At 38.6% G+C, this 22,875-nt stretch overlaps 1 protein-coding gene across 3 annotated transcripts in view; it reads right to left on the reverse strand.

Annotated features, from left to right (window-relative positions):
• Window positions 1–22,184, reverse strand: part of ATSRL1 (PRP38 family protein) — a 61,702-nt gene extending 39,518 nt beyond the window's left edge. The window contains exons 1-4 of one of the 3 annotated variants that reach the window (XM_077358901.1): window positions 21,604–22,184; window positions 17,552–17,675; window positions 11,711–12,206; window positions 3,751–3,831 (exon numbers count right to left, since the gene is read on the reverse strand). In XM_077358901.1, coding sequence (XP_077215016.1) covers window positions 3,751–3,831; window positions 11,711–11,998 — 369 coding nt within the window. In that variant the 5' untranslated portion in view covers window positions 11,999–12,206; window positions 17,552–17,675; window positions 21,604–22,184. Of the gene's footprint in view, window positions 1–3,750; window positions 3,832–11,710; window positions 12,207–17,551; window positions 17,706–21,603 lie in introns of all 3 variants that reach the window. The other 2 variants (XM_077358900.1, XM_077358899.1) reach the window with 2 other exon arrangements.
• Window positions 22,185–22,875: the final 691 nt, after the last annotated feature.

Raw genomic sequence — 22,875 nt, forward strand, 5'->3', positions numbered from 1 at the left:
CAATACCTGTCGGACCCGGGTTACCAAAGCTAGAAACATAAAAGTTAAATTTCACAAAGTCCGGCGACGAAGAGGACCACGCTTGGGATATTTTGAGTCTGTGGCTCGTCAATCCACAAATAACTCTCCACCCTTCCCAAAGATCATAAGCCGAAACAAATCTAAAAGAAGGTAAGATCTTTACCCAAGATATCGTGAGGGCAATAACTCTAATGAATAGAAAATCCAGGTTCCGAGAAATCCCTTTGAATGCTCTAGCGTTCCTTTCTTTCCATAGAACCCAGATGATGGCTAGGAAAGACACATGCCATAGGATTTTGTTGTTTTGCTTCAACGTCATAATTTCTTTCTAGACAACCAAGTTTCCACACCTTAGTGAACAATCATACACGCCAAGCATCTTCTTGCTCCATGCTTGAAGCGTTTAAGATCAATGCCATCCTTACACAGTTGATCTATAGGTTCTTCATTTTAATTTATTTTTAATTTGGTAAATCTGTTGGCTTCAAATATGGAACTTCTGATTATCATACAGTCTGCTCAATTCATCCTTAATTCATCCTTAATCAGTAAAGCAACTTGACGGGGTTTGTCTATAGTCCACAAACGAATAGTAGCTATCTCATCCTGAAACTGAGGCAAACACTATATTGTTTTGTCAAGACATTGGATTCCAAGTTGTTAGTATGAGTTGTTAACTCAAAGTTCTTAGTATGTTCCTCATCAGCCTCATGCTTTTGTCCGAGATCTTGAACTTTGTGAAAGGTGTGCAAGTTAACCGTAAAAAACTTCAACTTACCCATCTCCTCCCATGTGCTATAGTTCCTCTTCTCAATCCAATATTCACTTCTCACTATCTATTTTGCCCAGTAGGGTGAGTCCCTTTAATTTGGTAGTCACCAATTGCACCTTTCATGCCTCTGCAAATACTTCCGAGCAAAGAAGTTGTTACTGTTGGCAATCAATGAAGCAACAAATCCGGTTTCATAACTTCACCTTATCATACTAATCTCCCACAACAAGTTGACTAATCTCCCACATCAAAGAAGTTGTTAATGTTGGCAATCAATGAAGGAACAAATCGGGTTTCATAACTTCACCCTATCATACTAATTTTTTTTTGTTTTGAAATGGTAAATAAATTTCAAGGTTGCCAGAGCAGGAATCGAAAGCGGGAATCGAAGGCTTCCCAGGATGGTCAGAAGCGGGAAGGAATCATAAACCGCGATTCCCAAAAGTGGGAATCGGGTTTCCGGCGAATCCGAACCGGGATTCCCAGTTTTTGGGGATTCGAGAAGATTCCCGTTTCGGATTTGAGAACCCGGGAATTGAGGTTCCCACTCCCATCCTTGATAAATTTCATTGATCAGGGGACGGACCACCCTATCATACTAATCTCCCACATAAAGTCGAACATTCTGATAAACCCCAGTTTTTAAACAGAAAATTCCAATATAACCCATTTTTTCATACGGCATATTCTGATAAACCCCACCAAGTTGAACATTCTGATAAACCCCATCAAATTCAGGACAAATGTCAACATGAAAAATCCCTTCAATTTCCCCTAGGCCGAGGATGATCAACTTCAAAAATTAATCTTCACACTCGCTCATCAAAGCCGCATGCACACCAGATTATAGTATCTACTTCCCTGATCAAACCTTGAATATATCCTCCACTTGATCGAAAAATGCGTACATTAAGCAGCGTGAACAAATTCTCAGTCATCATGTCCATATCATTGATCAACGATCAACCCTCTTCAACATTGTGGTTGTCTGGTTGAAGTCCTCGAGTTATCCTTTACATCTGATTTCTCTAGGCTAGCTACTCCAGCTCCTTAGTATGCTTCATTTGGATTATGAATCAATATAGCGTTGATCTAACACTGATTATCTTCTTCTCAGGTCTATCATTTTTATTTGAATTCTCTCAGTTTTTTCATGTTCTAATTTAATCTTTAATTTCTCCTTTTTTTTTTGAAAAGATAAATTTATTCATGGAAGTGAAGAGACTCAGGCTGAGGTAGCCCCAGACCAATAGAAATAAAACATATTACAATGCTCTTAAACAATAGCATAGCAGTTTGAGATAATAAGCCTGTCTTAAATCGCCCCAATTTCACAATATCTTCAGCCTGTCTCAAACCACCCCAATTTCGCAATATGTTCAGCTAATCATTCGAACTCATGATCATATTGGTGTACTTATCATTCTTGATTATCCAACATTTGCATTATTTTGATCAAACTTTGCATGATCACATATAATAGAATCCCTCCATGCATTATTTAGTTACCTCTAAATTTAGTCCCATTGTTGGTAGCTTATCGAAAAATTCACAACATCACAATATGAGATGATTTTCACCAATTTTTGGTACAATTCAGCATAGCATGTGGGATCAGAACTTGACACCATACCAATTAAAGCAGAAAAAGATCCAAGCAATTACACGATTCAATACCTATCAAATGCTTCAATCTTTTCTTTTTTTTTGAATGGTTCAAATGCTTCAATATTTCAACTGATTTTTGCAAATTAAAACCTCTGTAAAATTTCAGCAATAAATCGCTACAAAATTTCAAGAAAACACTCCCAAAACAAATTTTTTATAATAATAATAATAAATGTTTTAAGCTCTACCAATCAAATAATCCTCCATTCAACCAATTTATTAAACCTCTATAAAATTTCAGTTTCAAGAAAGCACTCCCAAAATTGAGACATCACACCCTCAAATTTGAGATTCTCTCAAGAAGATGACCTTTTATTTCTTCAATTCAAAAAAAATCCCGAAATAAATTCATAAAAACAATATACAACCCCATGCAAACCCTAGTCTACAATGAATTTATCATAACCTAAACTTCTAAAGAGACTCCCAATGTGACCCAAAAAAAAACCTCTAAATCCCCACAAGGATATTCAATTCATAAAATAATAGGGCCAACAAAAACCACATTAAAACAGTTTAAAAACTTGAAAACCCCAAATTAAAGAATCTATGACTTAAATAACTCCATCCATGATAATTGACACGAGCATTTGATAAGGCCAACATGCACAAGTTACTTATGTGACTTGCAATTATAACGCATCGCCATGTTTTCTCCGTTTTATCTTCCTTTTATGTTTCTCTTTCCATTGGCAAATTGAACGTGAGGACACCCTTGCTTGACTAACAAGACAGCTAATTCACTTGCTTGGGAATATGTGACTCGCTCTCGTCTTTGTAAACTAGCTATTTGGTTCTGATTCCATAAATTTTCTTCTCTTTTGTGTGTTCTATATCTCTTTTTCTCTTTTAATAAAATTCCAGTCATCGCAAAATGTGGATGAAGAAAAAAGTTTTTTTTACTACACATTATATGCTAGACATAAACTTGCTTTGAAATAATCATTCTTTGCAATATGAATTCCTTCCATCAGACAATTAAAAGAAATAGAAATTTGTAACATGTGATGGTTTACGATTACGTCAAAAACCTCTCAACTGTAACATGTCCAACTAAAAGAGGCTGCATGGGAACCTATTCAAGATAGAGGGATGCTTTTACTAAAGACTTTCGGAGATATGAATTCAATGAGAAGAAAAGAACAAGGATCTTTTTTTGTGTTTTTTTTTTTTTCTTTTTGAATGGTAAGAAGAGCTCTTTAACTAAATATCGAGCTTGCAGATGTAGGTTCTTTTAGAGCATAGATACTAATAAGAGAGCAATTCAACAAAAGTAAATTGATAGATACCTCATCATCTTTTACATAAGGCTCAAACCAGCCCCATAAAGTTTTTGGATCTGCAGCATACCGCAAGTACAGAAAACCAATCTGCACAGCATTTCAGGGTATCAGTCCCAGTGCATCAGAGTACGACAAATGTGGATATCTAAATGGGTTGAGTTTGCAAATTGTATAAAAAATATGGAAACCATGGTAATAGCACTACTTGGTGCATCAGCAGATTATTAACTGTCTATTAATGATACCAAGCTGGGTTGATCAGATCTAAAAACATTAGCATGAAGAATCTTAGATCATATTTCACGAAAGAACTTTTCTCTAAAATAAAAATCTTTTTTAGGGGCCTTACGTGGAAGGGGCGCTACGGCTTTTTTTTGAAGCGTTCCTTTCTTTGTTGACTCGAATCTTATTCATTTCTATCGTGAATGGAATTGAAAACGTGTGCAAAAGGTTTCAAGTTTTGATTTTGGTATGCGTTCTAGTCACACGGAAACAACATTTCTTTGAAAATCTCAGTGGAAATCTTGTAAAATCTCGAAAATGTATGGAAACATAAGCAAATGAAGGAAATTTAAGATAAAACTTCAAGAAATGCTAGAATAACCACAAATACACACTTAGAAATCATAACATAAGCAAGATAATCATTCACAATAGTTTAGCAACAATGAACACCTAGTGACATGCATTGTCGTGGATATCTGAAATAATATGAGACACATATATGTAGGAAACACAAAATGTACGTAACCACATCATTCATTAATTCCATAAAGAGACTACACTACAAAAAATGAGTAGTATAACATAAAGAAGAAACTTACATGTATAAGACGTGTTTACATGTGTGATATTTGACAATACACTTATATGGTATTTGATAATTGAAGAAAACTTTACATTGATAGGGTGTGTTTACATCTCTATCATATATCTTTTGAATACTCCTTTATGGGAGAGTTTTCTTCGACTGTAACTCCTAGATTATTATATCTTATGCAGGCCCTAGAAAGGATAGTGATGTTGTGGAGGCTGAAGTCTGCGCAATATAAAATGTGGTCAAACTTAAGGCCCTAATCGATGTTTCTAAGGTATGAGTGGGGGGTAATTTGCTCCAAGGTTTTAAATTTCAGTTTCAGTCAGTATGGAAACGGAAACATTTTGGTTTCGGTGGAAATCTTGTAAAATCACGGAACCATATAGAAACATATGCAAATGATGAAATTTTTTAATCTCTAAAAAAACATATGCAAATGATGAAATTTTAAGATGCGACTTTGGAAAATTCTAGAATAAGCACAAATACATACTTTGAAACCATCACATAAGCATCCCGTCCCTTTTTCTTTTCTTTTTTTGAATGGTAACAGAATATATTAAAAGAAGACTGAGGAGGTCCCCCTTACAATATAACGACACACTTACAAGCCACGAGGATCTTATACAACCCCAGAAAAAACACTTAGGGCGGAAGAAAATCAAAAAGTTCAAGAACCTGCTTCGATACTCCATCTTTTGCCAACTTATCTGCCACAACATTAGCAGATCTTCTCACATGCTGAAATGGTACCGGACATCCTTCTAAAAGGTCTTTTATCTCAACAAAGAAATGAAGGAATCTCCACGGAGGACACCTAGGGCCCCTAAGCCATCTTATAACATTAAGTGAATCACCCTCTACAATACAACTACCTAATCGATCCCTATCCAAACTCAGAAAGCCTTGGTGCACAGCTCTTACCTCCTCTTCATTCGAATCTGCTGTTCCAATTGGGCCAGAAAAAGCCTTAATGACGTCACCGGCACAGTCTCTTAATACGCCGCCGATCCACGCAGGGCCAGGATTGCCCAAACTTGAGCCATCGAAATTTATTTTTACTAGCCCCTCAGGGGGAGGGCACCAAAGCTGAGAAGTTATATTAATAATCTCCTGACTATTACATACTACGCCCCAACCCTCCCACAAGTCGAAGGCCGAAACAAATCGGAAGAGCCCGAGCCCAAGAGATAGTATGAGAAATGGCCTTGATGAATAGAAAATAAGGAGATTTAGCTTCGAAAACTCTAGTGTTCCTTTCAGTCCACGTAACCCATAAGAAGGCCAACAAAGAAAGCCACCACAATTGCTTACCTTTTTTCCCCCATGGTGTACACGTCCATCCTGCAAACAGCTCTTTAATAGATGATGGAAAAACCCAATTTATACCAAACCTTTCTAGAATCCTTCCCCATACCTCCCGAGCTACTCTGCAGTGGATGAAGATGTGATCTATCAACTCCCCTGATTCAATGCACAGAGCACAATGGTCAATAATCAGCATATTCCTCTTTCTCAGAAAGTCCACCGTTTGGATCCAGTTGCCTAACGCTGACCAGCCAAAAAAACAAACTCTTGGAGGAGCCTTTATTTTCCACACCTTTGCTGCCAATAAATTTTCCTCGAAGGGTATCAAGCTATTGTAGAAAGACTTGACTGAAAAGCAACCAGACGATTTCAAAACCCAGAGCCTTCTATCTTCCCCTGTTAAGCTGATGTAATTCTTATCAAGGACCTGAAATAAATTGATCACCGAAGGCAATTCCCTATCAAAGAAATTCCTCCTGAAGAGTGGTTTCCAGATGACTTTACCAGCGATTCTCTCATAACAGTCATTCACTAGAGCTGACTTATCAGCAGCAACTAAGAAAATGTCAGGGAATAAATCTTTTAAAGGGGAACTAGAGCACCACCGCATGGACCAGAAGGATATCCTGTCGCCGGAATACACTCTATATCTGACCCCTCGATCAAAATGTGAATTTAGACAGAGAATATCCCTCCAAATTGTCACCCCAGGTTTGCTCATGCTATTCAGAGAAACCCAATTACCGGGAGCAACACCATATTTCCCTGATATTACTTTAGCCCATAATCTTGCTTTTTCCTCGCCAAACCGCCACAGCCATTTTCCCATTAATGCTTGATTAATCTGCTTGATCCTGCGAATACAGAGGCCTCCTCCTTGGATGGGCTTGCAGACCTGTTCCCAACTTACTAGGGCCAAAGACCTCTTCTTCTCCGATCCCCCCACAAAAATCTTCTCTGAATCTGTTCAATACGCTTAACAACATTCACAGGACATTTAAATAACGATAACTGGTAAATGGGAATATTGGCCAAAACTGCCTTAATCAAGGTTAATCGGCCTCCTTTAGAGACCAAATTCCTCTTCCAAGTATCAAGTCTTCTTTCGATTCTTTCCACAATGGGATCCCATGCACATTTGTGAGGTCGCCCCATCCCCAAGGGCAATCCCAAATACGAAGCGGGCAAACTTTCCAATGAACAACCCACGATATTGGCTAGACTAGATGCTTCTGCCTAGGCGATATTCACAGCATAGTCTTGATTTTGAGAAGTTTGAACGGAGCCCTGTTACTAATTCATAACAACGGAGAATCGCCTTGAGATTAAGAATATTTGAGGCCTGGGGGGGAGCTAAAGAGTAAGGTGTCATCCGCAAATTGTAAGTGCGATACCTCAATCCCAAACTGGCTACATTTAACCCCGGAGACCATACCCTCCGATCTGCCTTTCATCAATAGCACGCTCAAAGCTTCCGTAACAATTACAAATAGAAAGGGAGAGAGAGGATCCCCTTGGCGCAAGCTTCGCGAAGATTTGAAAAAACCTTTTGAAGAGCCATTAATAAGAATGGAGAAATAGGCTGAAGATAAACAGCTTCTAATCCACCCTCGCCACTTCACACCGAAACCCATCCTTTCAAGAAAATAATCCAAACATTGCCAATCCACTCGGTCATACGCTTTTTCCATATCCAGCTTACAAATAACACCTTGCTCACCTGATTTTGCCATCCAATCCACCATTTCATTTGCTACCAGCGAGCAATCCAAAATTTGTCTCTGGCTAACAAAAGCGCTCTGATTCTCGGATTTGATAGATGGAAGGACCCTCTTTACCTGATCCGCCAATACTTTTGACAGCACCTTATAAAGACAGCCGACCAAGCTAATAGGCCTAAAGTCAGAGACTTTCACTACTCCTTTTACTTTTGGCACGAGAGCAATAAAAGTGGCGCCGGTTCCTCGGTCCAACTCCATGCCAGAATAAAATTCTCGAAAAAATGACATTATATCTCCCTTCACATACTCCCAACAAACCTGGAAAAAGGCGAGGCAAAAGCCATCCGGCCCCGGAGCTTTGTCACGATTCATCGAGAAGACCCCTTTCTCCACTTCCTCCTCCAAAAAAGGACTTTCCAGCCCCGAGCTATTAGTATCATCAAGAGATTTAAAAGGAACCTCGTCCATCCTAGGCCTGACAAGACATTCCGCTGAGTATAACGATTTGTAGTAGTCAACAATTTCCTTGGTAATCGCATCTTTGCTGCAGGATAAGGATCCCTTAACCTCCAATACCTCGATTCTATTATTCTGTCTCTTTGCACTGGCCATATTATGAAAGTAAGCAGTGTTTTTATCTCCTTCCTTTAACCAACTGACTCTGGACTACTGTCTCCATGATATTTCGTCCTGAAGGAGACATCTCGTCCCTTGCGGGAATGTTTCTGCATTTTTTCTGTTTATTTCTCTTAGTTCCTTGTATAGACCTTCTCGGTCTTTTAAGCTTGGAATAAAAATCTTTTACCATTCAAAAAAAAACAAAAAAAGAAAGAAAGAAAGCATCACATAAGGAACAAAAATATCCATAATGGTTTAATCACATCGAACGACTAGTGACATGCATTGTCACACATGTCCAATCAAGTCAACAAAGAAATACAATATAATGACGTATAAGAGAGTACAATGATCATTCTCTCCTCTGAGGACCCCAACTCTATGTCTACTACATTCCATATAGAGTTACGAGGTATTATTGGTGCCTTATCAATCTGACATCCCATGCCTAAGATATGGTTTATGTGCTGTGCAGTTCAATGATATTGCCTACCAAATATCATTCTCAACATTAATGAAATGAAATGCATATAATAACATCTTTCCATTTTTCTGTCGTTCCAACCCTTCCGTTCGAATTTCGGAAATTTTAGTTGAATTTTGGAAATTTTGGTCAAATTTCGAGAATTTTGATCAAATTTCAGGAATTTCGGTCAAAATTTCGGGGAAAAAAATGATGTAAAAGGAAATCACGTAGATTTCGTTTCCATGAGAATGGAAATGGAAACATTACGGTCATTTCAGTGGAATTTAAACCATGATTTGCTCAACATTATTCGGTATTTTCGTATGGAGTCTGTCCCATGAAGATTTAGACGTCTCTTCAGAGAGATCTTCAATATTTTGAAGGCCGTGGAGGAGTTGGCATTAGGGCTGCAAATGAACCGAGCCGGCTCGCGAACATGTTTGGGTTCGGCTCGTAAAAAGCTTGGCTCGGGCTCGTTCGTTTACTAAACGAGCCAAACCCAAGCCCAAAAATTAGGCTCGCCAAATAAACGAGCCGAACTTGAGCTTTGTATAGTTCTGCTCGGAAAAGCTCGTGAGCTTTTTAGGCTCGGTTCATAAACGAGCCGAGCCGAGCTTTAAAGCTTGGATTATGTTTGTTTTTTATATATAAAATAAAAGAATGTGGGTTGTTTATCACAAATGAAGGTTTGGCGGAGTGGTTAAGGCGCTGGATTTAGAGGGGGCTTGAGTTCAAATCCCACAGATGTATGTTTTTATCATTCTTGAGACGAGCCGAGCCGAGCCCGAGCCCAAGCCGAGCTTTCTCGAATATTTCACGAGCCGAGCCGAGCCGAGCCGAACACGAGCCTTCTTAAAAACTAAACGAGCCGAGCCCGAACACCCCAAAGCTCGGCTCGGCTCGTTTGCAGCCCTAGTTGGCATGGATGACTTCTTTGCAGTTTTTTGCATTTTTCTGATATGTTTAAATTTTGGTGGGCTTGTTGCTCCTCTCCCCCCTTCTTTTTACTTGTATGATATTGACCTTCCTTTGTTTTTCTATTAATTGTACATATTAGGAAAATAAATGACTTTGGCGACATGGGAGGCGAAGTTTTCCAAAATTTTATCCGCACTATTAACTTTAGGAATCAACGCAATGACAGTTGCTCCCGTGCTTCTCTCAAGGACTAATCCTTCATGGAATTCCTTAAAAGAAAATTATCCTCTTTTGCAGCATCCCAATAACACTAAAAGAAGGCAATGCAGACACCGTCCGGCCCAGAGGCTCTATCTCTGCTCAGAAAAATCAAACTTACCCTTATCTCCTCATCAAATAATTTTTCCAAGGCTACTCGATCCACTTCTGGTCTAGGGTATCCCCCTGCTTCAATTGAGTAGAGAACCTAGTAAAAATCCACAATCTCTTTGATGATGGCCTCTTTATTCTCTCACCTTGATCCTTAAATGGAGAGCACTGGTCCACTCCAATTTCATCTTCTTCTAACACTCACAATCCCGTGGAAATAAGTGGTATTTTTATCACCCTCTTTTAACCATTTGTTTTTAGACCTTTGTCTCCAGCAGATTTCATCGTGGAGGATAAGTAGGTTGTATTCCTTTATGCTTCCCAACTCAGTCAACTCGTCCAGACTAGCCATTCCAATCTCTTCCACTTGACCGATATCCGGCATTCTAGCCAATCAACCAAGATTCCCTTTCTGGCATTACCCAAGAGTTGGCCTTACTCCAATGCATGAGTCTGGATTTCAGATAACGCAGATTTTGGTTAATTACCACATCAGCCAAGCCAGAAGGATCGACTCATTCCACCACGACTCATTCCACCACTCGATCAATCTCACCTGCATTTTGAAAAAAAAAAACATGATGATCCTACTGCTCCCTGCCCTCTCCCCTATGGCCCTGGTCATATTAAGACCCCCTATAATGCACCAGGGATTTGGCACCTGTTACTAATGCCTTCCATCTCTCCCCCCAAAGGGAAGGGTGGTTCGCTACCAGGTTAGGCCTGTGCAGAAAAGTTAAGTTGGCACCATTAAAAAAAAAATGTTAAGTTGGCCTGCAACGGTCTATTTCTGTCCCCGTTCCTTTTTACAGTATCTTCTTGCTTTTCGGTTGCCCTAATTCAATTATTTGTTCTGGTTACACACTCATTGTAGCATTTTGATCATATCAACCAAAACAAGACAGAAATCAAAGAGAAATATTGTAATAAATCAAATACCTTATGATTTAATGTGGGCTGATACCGAAACATTTCAGCTGAAACTGACTCTTTTCATGATGAAATTTGGTACCGTGTGTGTGCATGTACTTGTTATGGGAGCAAATGTAGCAGAAAATGAAAAATCCTAGTGGATCTTAAGATTGATTATAAGTATAAGAACACGCTTGTGTATATGTGTATTCATGCATATGTTTGCTCTACAATCTACCATGTATGGTGGAAAAGTAATTTAATCATCTCATCCCGTGTGCATTGTAGCATACCATATTTACCAAGTTGGAACTTGATAATTCAGCAAAGAAAATGTTCAAAAAAATCTGCAAAAGATAGGGAAAAATTCGTGTTTTTATTTAATATACATATATATATATATATACAACATATTTTACATAATAAGGCTTCAGTGAAGGTGACAATGAGTTGGCTAAGTGTTTCAATTGTGTTTTCACTTTTCAGTGATTGCAGGTTCAGTTCCCGCTTTACTGATAATTAAAAGGTTTGTGTAGTATGGTGAAATTTATCTGAAATAAATTTGCAATTTCAGATAAATTCGAGACTTGTTGGAAACCTTCATGAAGTTTTCAATAATTCAAAAAATTTTAAAGAAAATCTATTATCATGAGAAAAGAAACAAATTTTGAAACTATTTGGTAAGTACAGGGCATAGATGCCCAAAAAAGATTGAAGAAGACATGGAAGGATCCAAAGCTAACAAAAAACAGATGCAGGGCAAAAAAAAAGTGCAACTTAAGTAAGACTATCAATGAGGGTAGTACCATAAGAAAATGTGGATGTGAGGATACTCACAGCTCTAATATAGGGAGAATCAGGGTGCTTCAATAGCCCATGCATTTGTTTGATAGTAAGTTTCATCGTAAAAAACTTGTAGAGAAGGCAAAATGCTGTTGAAGGACCTCTACAGTTGCCAGTCATCCAGGGTTCCACGTGATCCACTTGATTGTAGATCTCATCTATAACTTCATGATAAGTCTTTAATCTGTAAAGCTCTTTAAAATAATCTGAGGAAAGGATATTCATACAAAGGACCTTCTCTAGCAAAGAATCAATAGGTTTCCCAGAAGTCTGTATCTCCATAACTTTGGTGGGCAAGTCAGCAAGCAGCACCGGTCAATAAATTGCAGCCACGAGAAAATAAAAATGCAAATACACCACGCATAGCAGCAAAGCCTCTCAGGAAGATAACAGCCCCCCCACGCTAAATGTATTTCAGAACTTTCTGGGGAATGCAAAATGCATCCTATGGAGACCTATCAGAAAGCAACCAAGTAAACATCCTCCATCCCTGCATATAATCAGAAGTTAATCAGAAGCTACTCAACAGACAATAAAACAGATGCATGTAAGGATATCATTTTACAATTGTAAACTTCACAGCAACAAAATCCAATGTCTACGCAAAAAAAAACAAAGAAAAAGTTTAAGATTGGTAGAGAATTCATTTAAAAATGAATAAGCCGCCTCGATGCATCCACGTATTCAATGTCTATGAAAAACCTTCGTTGAGATTACAAAGAATGGTTGCTGAACATCAAGAACCAATGTATCACCTGATGGGCAGAAAATTTACAAAGAGAAACGAGAAAAAATGAGGGAAGGGAAGAATTCTATTTATGTTTCCCAGGAGCCACTTAGTTCAAATTTTGCCCTAAATTCAGCACAACGGACCAATATTCCCTAATTTTAAAAAGCAGCCTAGAAATATTTTCCAATTCACACTTCCAAATAATACATATTTCCTGCTCCAATATCAGTTTGCTTGCAACCACCAGAGGATCAGGATTTGATAATCAGACACTATGGAGCGCATAGAAAATAATCTTAAATAATATAGTACTTTAGAGCCATGCAAAAAATTTATATCGGACTTGAAAGATCCTTGGTCATTAAGAACCTGACAAAAAAATGGATCTGTGTGCCTCAAACAACAAGCCTTGACTTCAAAGCATACAGGCAATGAATAGGATCTCAATCATTTCAAGAAAAAGTTTCATTTTCTTTAGTCTTCACATTTCAACAGAGAAGAGAAAAGAGAAACATGTATATTCACCAATCTTAAGAGAAGAAATTCATGTAGATCTATACATTTTCCTTTGAGTATTGACAAGTTTACTACTGAGAGACATAGAGGAAATTGAACCATACAGATTTTCAATTTGACATTCTACTGAAAACCTAGAAAATATTTTGACAAAGAAAACATGACTACCAGTGTGTGCGAAACAAATGCAAAAGGTGAAAGCAAGCACCAGTGGTTTCAAAAAAAGGAGGCGGAATTCTGTTTATGTTTCCCAGGAAACATTTAGTTCACATTTTACCCTAAATTCGGCACACTAGACACATTGTTCCCTTATTCTAGAGAGCAGAATAATTCCAATTCACACTTCCCAATAAAACATATTTCCCGCTCTAAAATCAGTTTCCTACTGAGAGACAGAGAGGTAATTGAACCATACAAATTTTCAATTTGTCATTCTACTGAAAACCTAGAAAATATTTTGATAAAGAAAACATGACTACCAGTGTGTGCGAACAAATGCAAAAGGTGAAACCGTGAAAGCAAGCAACAGTGATTTCAAAAAAAGGGGCAGAATTCTATTTATGTTTCCCAGGAAACATTTAGTTCACATTTTACCCTAAATTCGGCACACTAGACACATTGTTCCCTTATTCTAGAGAGCAGAAAAATTCCAATTCACACTTCCCAATAAAACATATTTCCCGCTCTAAATCAGTTTGCTTGCAACCACCTAGAGGATCAGTATGTGATAATCATACACTATGGAACACATAGAAAGAATCTTAAATAATATGGTACTTTAGTGTCATCATCAGCGATCCAGTTACCAAGACAGGCTCTATACTTGTTGTCAATGACTCTAGTCCAAAGTTGAAGCCTTTGCTCCCCATACCTCCACAGACACTTCCCATGCAAAGATTTGTTAACACCTCTCAAATTATGGAATCCTAACACACCCGATTTAATCGGTTTACAAATCTCCTCCTAACTAAAAAAAGGTGGAAATTTCTCCTCTTCTAAGTTGCCACAGAGAAACCCCCTCCCTCGAAATCTGCTCAATGGGAACCCCCTTCCCAAGGCCTATTAAAGCTTAATTTTGATGGGTTTAGCTTGGGTAACCCGGGTCCTCCCGGTATCGTGTTCTTAGAGATGATGGGGGCATTTTTCAGCAGAGAATAGAGATAGAGATATTTTTTTATTTGTAAGAAAAAAAACCCTGCAGAATGAGTTATCATTCTAATGAGTTATCATTATAATGAGTTATATGTATAAAGTTGAAAATAAGTTTGGTGAGCTTAAGCTCACCAAACTTATGGTGAACTAGCTTGCCCAATCACATGGGGGCCCACTTTGTTAGGATGATCTAAAGCATTCATTTGAAAGTCCCTTACATAGATGGGGGGTGTACCAAAAATCAGCTCCATAGGATCATTCTAACCCCTCCATTTGTGGAGGACAAAAATGGACAGACACAAATCTGCCCCATTTTTGTCCTCCACAAATGGAGGGGTTAGGATGATCCTATGGAGCTGATTTTTGGTACACCCCCTATCTATGATAAGGCCTTGCAAATGAATGGTTTGGATCACTCCCCAAAATGTGGGACCCATGTGATTGGGCAAGCTAGCTCACCATAAGTTTGGTGAGCTTAACCTCACCAACAGTTTCCTCATATATATATATATATATCAAAAAGATGTACAATTGCACAGTTTCATAATGTTCCTCGCCAACGATCCTAGGTTGGAGCATAGTTGACGTTGAATCTAAAGGATCTACTACCGGAAGCTAATCATAGGTTCTTCTCTCCATCGGACGATAGGGCCATTATGCTCCTTTTCGCCATTCATAAACTGAACCAACAATTGGGATAAGCACGAAAATTGAGGTTCAAGCGGCTCACGAAGGTATAAAGTGCTTGGACAAGGCTAGCATGGATAGAGTGGTGGTGGAAGGAGACTACATAACCGTCATCCGATGGCTTAGGGGTTGTCGTTTTCCTCCTTACAGATTTGCGCAGTTCTTTGACGAGATCCAAGACCTTGTGGCCGGGTCTTCGATCGTCTTTTTCTTTCTTTCTTTCTTTCTTTTGAAATGGTAATATGATATATTGATAGAAAGAGAACCGAGATGGTCCTCACAGAGTACATGAAGGTGAACTAAAATACAAAATACAAATATCTCAAGGTGAGAAGAAATTGTACCATTCCAAACCCACCCTACTCACACTCAATCTAGCTAGAGAATATGTTTTCACCATTCGAGGATCTCCTTACATGATTAAAGAAAATAGAAGAATCAGAAGTTAAGTCTGAGATCTCCTCAAAAAAAAAAGATAAAAACCTCCATGGTGGAGCTACCGCCCCGACAACCATCTAACTACATTTTTAGAATCGCCTTCCACTATCACCTTATCATAGAGGTCTTTATCTACTCGCTTGATGCCTTGGTAAGCCACCCTTACCTCGGCCTCACTTGAATCACATATACTAATAAGGCCTGAATAAGCCCACAAAACCGAACCGAAAGAGTCACTACAAAGACCCCAATACCCGCAGGCCCCGGATTGCCCAAACTAGACCCGTCAAAATTGAGTTTGATTAAGTCTTCAAGCGGTGCCTCCCAATGTTGAGCAATCTGAGTTCTCCTCTCTATCATTGCACAATATAAGTCGAAAGCCAAAACAAATCTAAACAGCGGGAGGCTTCTCGCCCACAAGATGGATAATGCTATAACTTTAATATAGAGCCAAATATGGAGTTTTGGCTACCCCATCAAACACCCTAGAGTTCCTTTCTTTCCAGATAACCCACCAAGTAGCTAGGAGACATATCCTCCATACGACCTTCCCTTTCTTATTACAGGGAACCAACTCCCAAGTCTTGATCAACTCAGGGATTGTTTGCGGGAACACCCAGCAGATCCCAAACCGCGCCAATATAAAACCCCATACCTCTCTCGTAACCCTGCAATGTATAAATAGGTGGTCTATGGCTTCTCCATCTTCCAAACATAGGAGGCAATGGTCCACAAGCCACATACCCATTTTTCCTAACGAAGTCAATTGTCTGGATTCGACCACGGCTCACCGCCCAACTAAAAAAGCTTACCCTAGGGGGGGAATGAAATTTACAAACTTTGGCTGAGATAGAGGGTGCACCACAGAGCACTAGATGATCATGTTAGAAGAACGGTCAATTGCGAGGCGGATAGCCTCGCAAGAATGGGGTTAGATCAGGGCTGGAAATGTTTGACTTGCTCCCCCCTTGATTTGTATCTTTTTTATTGTCTGTGTTGTCACTTGCTATGTTCCCCCTTATGATGAAATTTTAATATTATTGGGATCAGGGCTGACCATCTCGGTCCTCCCTTTCGTTTGAAAGAAAGCTTTCTAACATTAAAAAAATGAGTTTGATCACACCAACAGGCAACTAAATAAAGAGAGGAAATAAATGGGGATGTTTGCTAATACCACCTTAATAAGAGTGATTTTGCCCCTAAGCGAAACGAGTATCCACTTCCAAGCGGATAGTTTTCTTTCCACCTTTCAACAACGGGTTCCATCTCTTCATAAATCTCCACAAAGCACACAAGCAAGCTCGCTAATCTAATTTTTTTTTTTTTTAAAAAAAAAAAAAAAAAACCTCACTATTTTGTCTCTCTCATCATCTACAAGATGGATACCATGCAGCTTAGATTTTCAAAAATTACACCTTTGAAATGTTACAACTCCATAGCACTGGAGCACCGCTTTTAATTTCAAAACTTTATCAGAGTCAAGGATTAATGTAGGTTAGAATTGCAAGTAACAAAGAGGACTTCCAGCTGATTAAGATTACAAATTTTAGGGAATTTAAAGTTTAAAATGTTTTATTCGTGTAGATTTAGGGTTGAAGTTTTTGGAAAAAGATCCACATTAAGTTTAAGATGAGTATTTTAAGTTTTAAATACACCATTTTTTTTATTTATTTTTTTTGAATGGTAAGTTTTAAATACACCTTCAGCTTATCAAAATGGAAAAACAGCCACCTGAATATGGTGTGTACTCGTAATTAAGAAGAGTTTAGTAAGCATGCTTTCCCTAAATTTGTGAAGCAAAAAGAACTTATGACGTGATCCAGCCATGACTATATTGGATTAGCTTCTTTTTTTGTATCTAGGACTTTTATCTTACTATTATGCTATGTTGGAACCTAAATGAGGGGGTTGTCCACATCACCTAAGGCCCACACCACCCCACACCCCACACCCCACTTCATGGCAGACTTGGACCATATTAGCCCTAAGTGAGCATGACTTGGACCATATTAGCCCTAAGTGAGCATTATTTAATTGCGACCTAAGGGTATAAAGAACAAGAACCAAGTGTATAAAGAAAGTTAAAACAATATTGAAAAATTGTTACATAACGAATCAATCAAATAATTGAAAACACTAAAGCCATGCAAGCAACAAAAACAAAAACAAAATTAAAATTAAAAAAAAAAAAAAACAGACTAAATGAGGCCTAGTTTAGTACCAAATATGACATACAATGGCACGTGTACACATATAGGAACTAGTCATCTAGCAGGGCCCATCAAGAATGGCCAATGATACAGAAACCTCACCGCCACATAATTCCAGCCATCTGATCGACACACCATAAACAGATGGATGGAATGAAAATGACCGAACATCCGCATCAGCAACGAGAGATCCAGCCCTTGGACATTAGGGTGGCCACTGTGATAACTGGGCAGTGTCCATGAATGAGAACCACCACTTAATCATGCACATTCAACATGCAAAGTTGAGATTAAAGCAGACTATAAGATTTGACGGTCCTATACTAGAAAAGCAGAACCCAGTGACATAGAATCCATCTGTCAGCTTACAAATAGAAATATTAATCAAAATCTGATTGAATTAAGCCTTAGAAAAACATTCTACGAAATAACTAAATAAATATCCAATTTAAAAACCCAAAACCATACACTTCACTGCAATGTACAGATTTTATACTGAAAACAAAAATAGGAGCATGGAGTATTCAAAAAATCGAAACTGAGATAAATAAAATACAGAAACGAATAGGAAAAAAAAAACCATCACAATGATGAGAGGACGAATGACCAGAAACAAACCCTGATAATAGAACCAAAATCCTAAGAAAAACGTTAGATAGACCACCTAGCAAAAATATCACATTTACAAGACCACGTGACCCACACAAATCATATCCTGAGAAAATCTGTTACATGACCTAGCAAAAAGCCTCATTTTCGAGACCATGCGACCCACCCAAATCATAAATCCATAGCCACAATCCCTAACCCTAAAAGATAAAAAAACAAACCCAAGAAATATGGGTAGCTAGTTCATTACAAGGAGACGGACTGAGGACGAAGAAAAATGCAATGAAATATCATAGAGACAAACCCTAATATTAGAACCTAAACCCCCACGAACTTTGTTACAAAACCTAGGAAAAACAACCCATAGTCACAAACCCTAATCAACAAACCCAGGAAAAGGATCCCTCTTCATTTCAAGAAAATCACATAAGTGGATAGGAGGAGATGTGGAGGGGAAATAATCAAAGATGATGGCTTTTTACCTATACTGATTTGATGAGACGAGTCAAGTAGGCCTTCACAGACTTGTTAGGGGAAACATCTTCAACAGTTCATGTGGCCTCCATGGCTGCAACAACGAATACGCACGGCTAGAAGCTCCTTGGATTGCAGGTTTTAGGGTATCGTCTTGGGGACGAAGTGCATATAATATATATCCATTATATGAGATACCGATATTGGCACTACAATGTTTGTTAATGGCACTAAACTCATCTTCTCTTTTTTTATGTAATCAGGGGTCAAAACCTTTTTTATTTCCATAATTCAGAGGCTTTGAATAAAATTTGAACTGCGGTGCTTCAAGTCTCTTTTTCAACATAAAGGTGTTCTTTTCCGTGGATCCATTGCAAGTGGTAAACAATGGGTAAAACAAACATAGTGATCCAATGACCACTAGTTTTACGGCATAAAACTCAAATTTATCTAAGCCATCTATTTTTATTGCAATTAAATTGTTGGCTAAAATCATTTACTGTAAGAGATCTTTGGGGCCTACCGAAAAGGTAAACTGAACGGTCAAAAATGTTCTTATCTCCGGGCTTGAAGATAGTTAGCACATGAGATAGTTTTCCTCAATTTCTATGCCTCTTCCACAATTTCTTTTGCATGCTACTCTTCCATCTTCAATTACTTCAATCCTTCACATATGCTTGGGAAAAAACATTCGGTCACCGAACACACCCATATTTCATTCTTAAATATGTAATTTCCAACTAGGAGGTGTCATCAAAATGTTAGTGTTAAACACAATAGGAACACTAGCAACGGATCTTGGCGATCCAACATTGAGCAAACTCAATTAACAGTATGGATTGAATTGAAATGTGAAAAAGACAGACAGGAAGCCATGGATATCGTTTTGTTCCCACTGGAAGGGATTCTAGTCCGGTATTTCTCCTTGTTCCACAACAGACAGTGATGGTGACAGTTTTCCTCTTCTCTTTGACGTGGATTTGTAGAGACTTAGAAACTAAATTGTCGTGTGCAAGCAAGGACCCAAGAGTTTCTTTTATAGATGTTTGTGGGAAGGGATGCAACTCCTCATCACACTGATCCCTCTCCCCAAACGTATGCTTTTTTTCATGACTTTTCATTTACTGCCTTTCACAAAAGCAATTAACTAACCAAATGTGACAAAATCTGAGAATTTCCATTATTCTTGGATATAATTACAAGATAATCAAGTAGTGCTTATATAGAGCACTTCGATGATAAACATAGAAAGAAGATCATGGTAAACATGGAAAGAGATATTAGTATAATACTCTAATCTAACCTAGTTACTAATTTAATCTAGGTGCCTAATGTATCAAGATTATCCCTTTAACCAACATGCCCAATCTACGACCAAGATGATCCAACGCTGAATCTCAACCCACTACAGCCATTGGATCCCATATATTCTAACATGCCCCCTCAAACGTATATGGATTGGAAATCGATATACGTTTGATTACAATAGATTTTCCCAAAAAATAAATATAAAAATTTGCAAATATTGATGCACACTGGTACGATTGGTGTCTGCCTGTTATTGATATTGTTGAAGATGAATATCGCCTGTTGTTGAAGGATGTGTCACGTGAAAGATGAGCTGCAAAGAGCCTCAAAGAACTGGATTGGACTCAAGCCGGAATGGGCGAGTCATGTATGCCGGTTCGTATACCGAACCCTTTAGAAATTGGTCACTATGGACCAAAGCCGGAACGGGCAAGAAATGGATCACAATGGACCAACGCTAGAATGGGTAAGAAATGGTTCACAATGGACCAATGCCGGAATGGGCAAGAAATGGGTCACAATGGACCAATGTTGAAATGGGCAAGAAGGCCGAAATGGGCAAGATGGGGCCTCAATAGGCCAGAATGAGCCTCGATTGGCATGACATCATGGGTCTACTACCGATCCTCATGGAATTTGAAACACTCTTTCAAGCACACACTTCAAAAGCAATGAAGCACCCCAACTGAAAAAAGCAATGATTTCAAGCACACACCTCAAACGGAAGCACCTCAACTATAATCGATTGGAAAAAGGAGATTTGGAAGATAAAGAAGAAATGAGATGAGCGACAACAAACAACTAATATAATGACGGCAACAACAAGACAGAAAAAGTGTGCACATATCAAACATGGGGTTGAGATATAAATAACTTGCAAGAAAATGAGGCACTTTTAAAAGGCCAAGGCAAAAGGACACGAGATGGGAATGTATGGGGTGCCAATATGGGGTTGAGTTATATAATTAACAAGATATTGATGGTCTAATATCATTCCGCATCAAATATAAAGACAAGCTAGAACTAGGCAGGTAGCAAGACATGGTTGCGCTGAAAACATTCATTCGATTTTTATTATGGGAGTAAACTTGCTTCACTTTGCGAAAATAGAGACATCAATTCACCTAATGTTCACTAGTGAAGAAGCATCACCATAGCCATACCCTGGCCTCCCTACAAACTAACCCTACTTTGTCCGACTTCATTTCAGTGATCAACCAATTCTGTTATAATTCACTAAACAAGTCAACGAAATTAACCAAAGTGAAATGGTTGGTCAGGTTGGTTTGTATGACGACAGGACATATTCATACCAATAACAGTTCGCTCAAAATGAAAGGGAAAAAACTTTTGAGGGTTTTCTGCAAGCATAATCCATTCGAGCAATGAGAACCATGGCCTGTCACTATACATGCCCAAGCTTTGGAAAATGAATTCAAAGGAGAATCATGGAATTTTGACATCTAAAACTGGAAAGGGGACCAATATACAGAGTATTCATTAGATTATATCATTTTGAAATGACAATTTTAAAGCATTTGGTTCTTGAAATCCAAACAAAATTGGAAGAAATTCCTCTATTCCAGGTATAATGCTCTGTGAACAAACACCATATGAATCAAATGGTTCATGCTTAAACCTACTTTCAATGCAAATCGAATCTATCCCTTCTTAAAATCCAGTTACAAAATGAATCAACAACACATCAACGGAACTTTAACAGGCTTCAGAGAGGAATGAAATTCTAATAGAAAATCACTTACAGGAATGAAGAAATAGTTGACGATGATGGCACGGGTCTCGCGGGGATGACCAGTGGCAAATAAAATTTGCTGGAGAAGGAGGGTTGCTGGAATTGAAAGAAATGGTGGGAGCTAGTGATTTTTGCCAGAAACTATGGAGGTGTGATCGGAGTAGAAATAGGGTCTGTGGAGATTGAGATGGGGATGGGATCAAGCAAGGGAGGCTGCTAGCAATGGTGAAGGGGTCTGATGGCGAAATTGGTGTCGGATTTGGGTGAAAATGGTGAGTGGTCGGATGAAGATTGTGGAGGCCGAGCTCTCTTTTTCTTCTTCTTCTTCTTTCAAAAGCTTGAGAAACCCTACTCTAAGCTTCCTTTGCAGACCCTTTCTACCAAAACATGAAGATGTAGATGATGGATTTGATGAAACCCTAACTCTATCTCTCTCTCTCTCTCTCTCTCTCTCTCTCTCTCTCTCTCTCTCTCTCTCTCCTAGGATTTTTCAACGAAGATCCCTTTCTCTCCCTCTCTGTGAAATCGAGAACCCTCTCTGCCTTTTTTAACGAAATGATAAGAACCCCTCTTTGGAAACCCTAATTCGTCCCCTTTTAAAAGGGGAATGATATATTCGACCCTCTTTTCTCTTTTGGGACAGCCCCCTGAATGTATCTAGGACTACGACCTAGGTTTCAAATTTCGGTTTCGCAATGCATTTCGTTCCTCACCAAGACCGAAATTTCAGCCGAATTTCGGACGAAATCTAACGTAATCATATTAAATAATATTTTATCTCGTACACAATTTCGATCGAAATTACTGAAATTTAGGCTTTGGAGATTTTTCGGAGATAAATTCCAGATTTTTTGGAGATTTCCTAGGGATGACGAAATTTCGGTGAGAAGAGAGTGTGGTAAGAAACGAGAAGTGATATATTTTGCACCCTTTTCTTGCCTGGACAGCCCTCTTTAGTGTATTTACTACACTATAGGCGTCTATAGACTATAGGGGTGGTCTAGCCAACTGAAGGGGGAAATTAAATTGCTTTTCTCTTGTGGAGGAATGATATTGGCACCTCTGTGGTTTGATATTGACAAAACTCAACTTGTCTTTTCTTCATTTTATCGTCTTGTAGGGCATTTTGGGAACGGTAATGACCATTGATGACTCTTTAAACACTAAAAGACATGATGGGTTGGTGAAAATATCAAGATAGGGGTGTGGCGGTATACAGTTGAACTCAGGGGATTCAAATAGAGGAGTGCTAATACCAAATCTCAGGGGTATTTTGTAATTT

Source organism: Tasmannia lanceolata, unplaced genomic scaffold, assembly GCF_043159265.1.
Source record: "Tasmannia lanceolata isolate RefF3 unplaced genomic scaffold, GAP_Taslan_0.1 ptg000018l, whole genome shotgun sequence".
Taxonomy (NCBI): domain Eukaryota; kingdom Viridiplantae; phylum Streptophyta; class Magnoliopsida; order Canellales; family Winteraceae; genus Tasmannia; species Tasmannia lanceolata.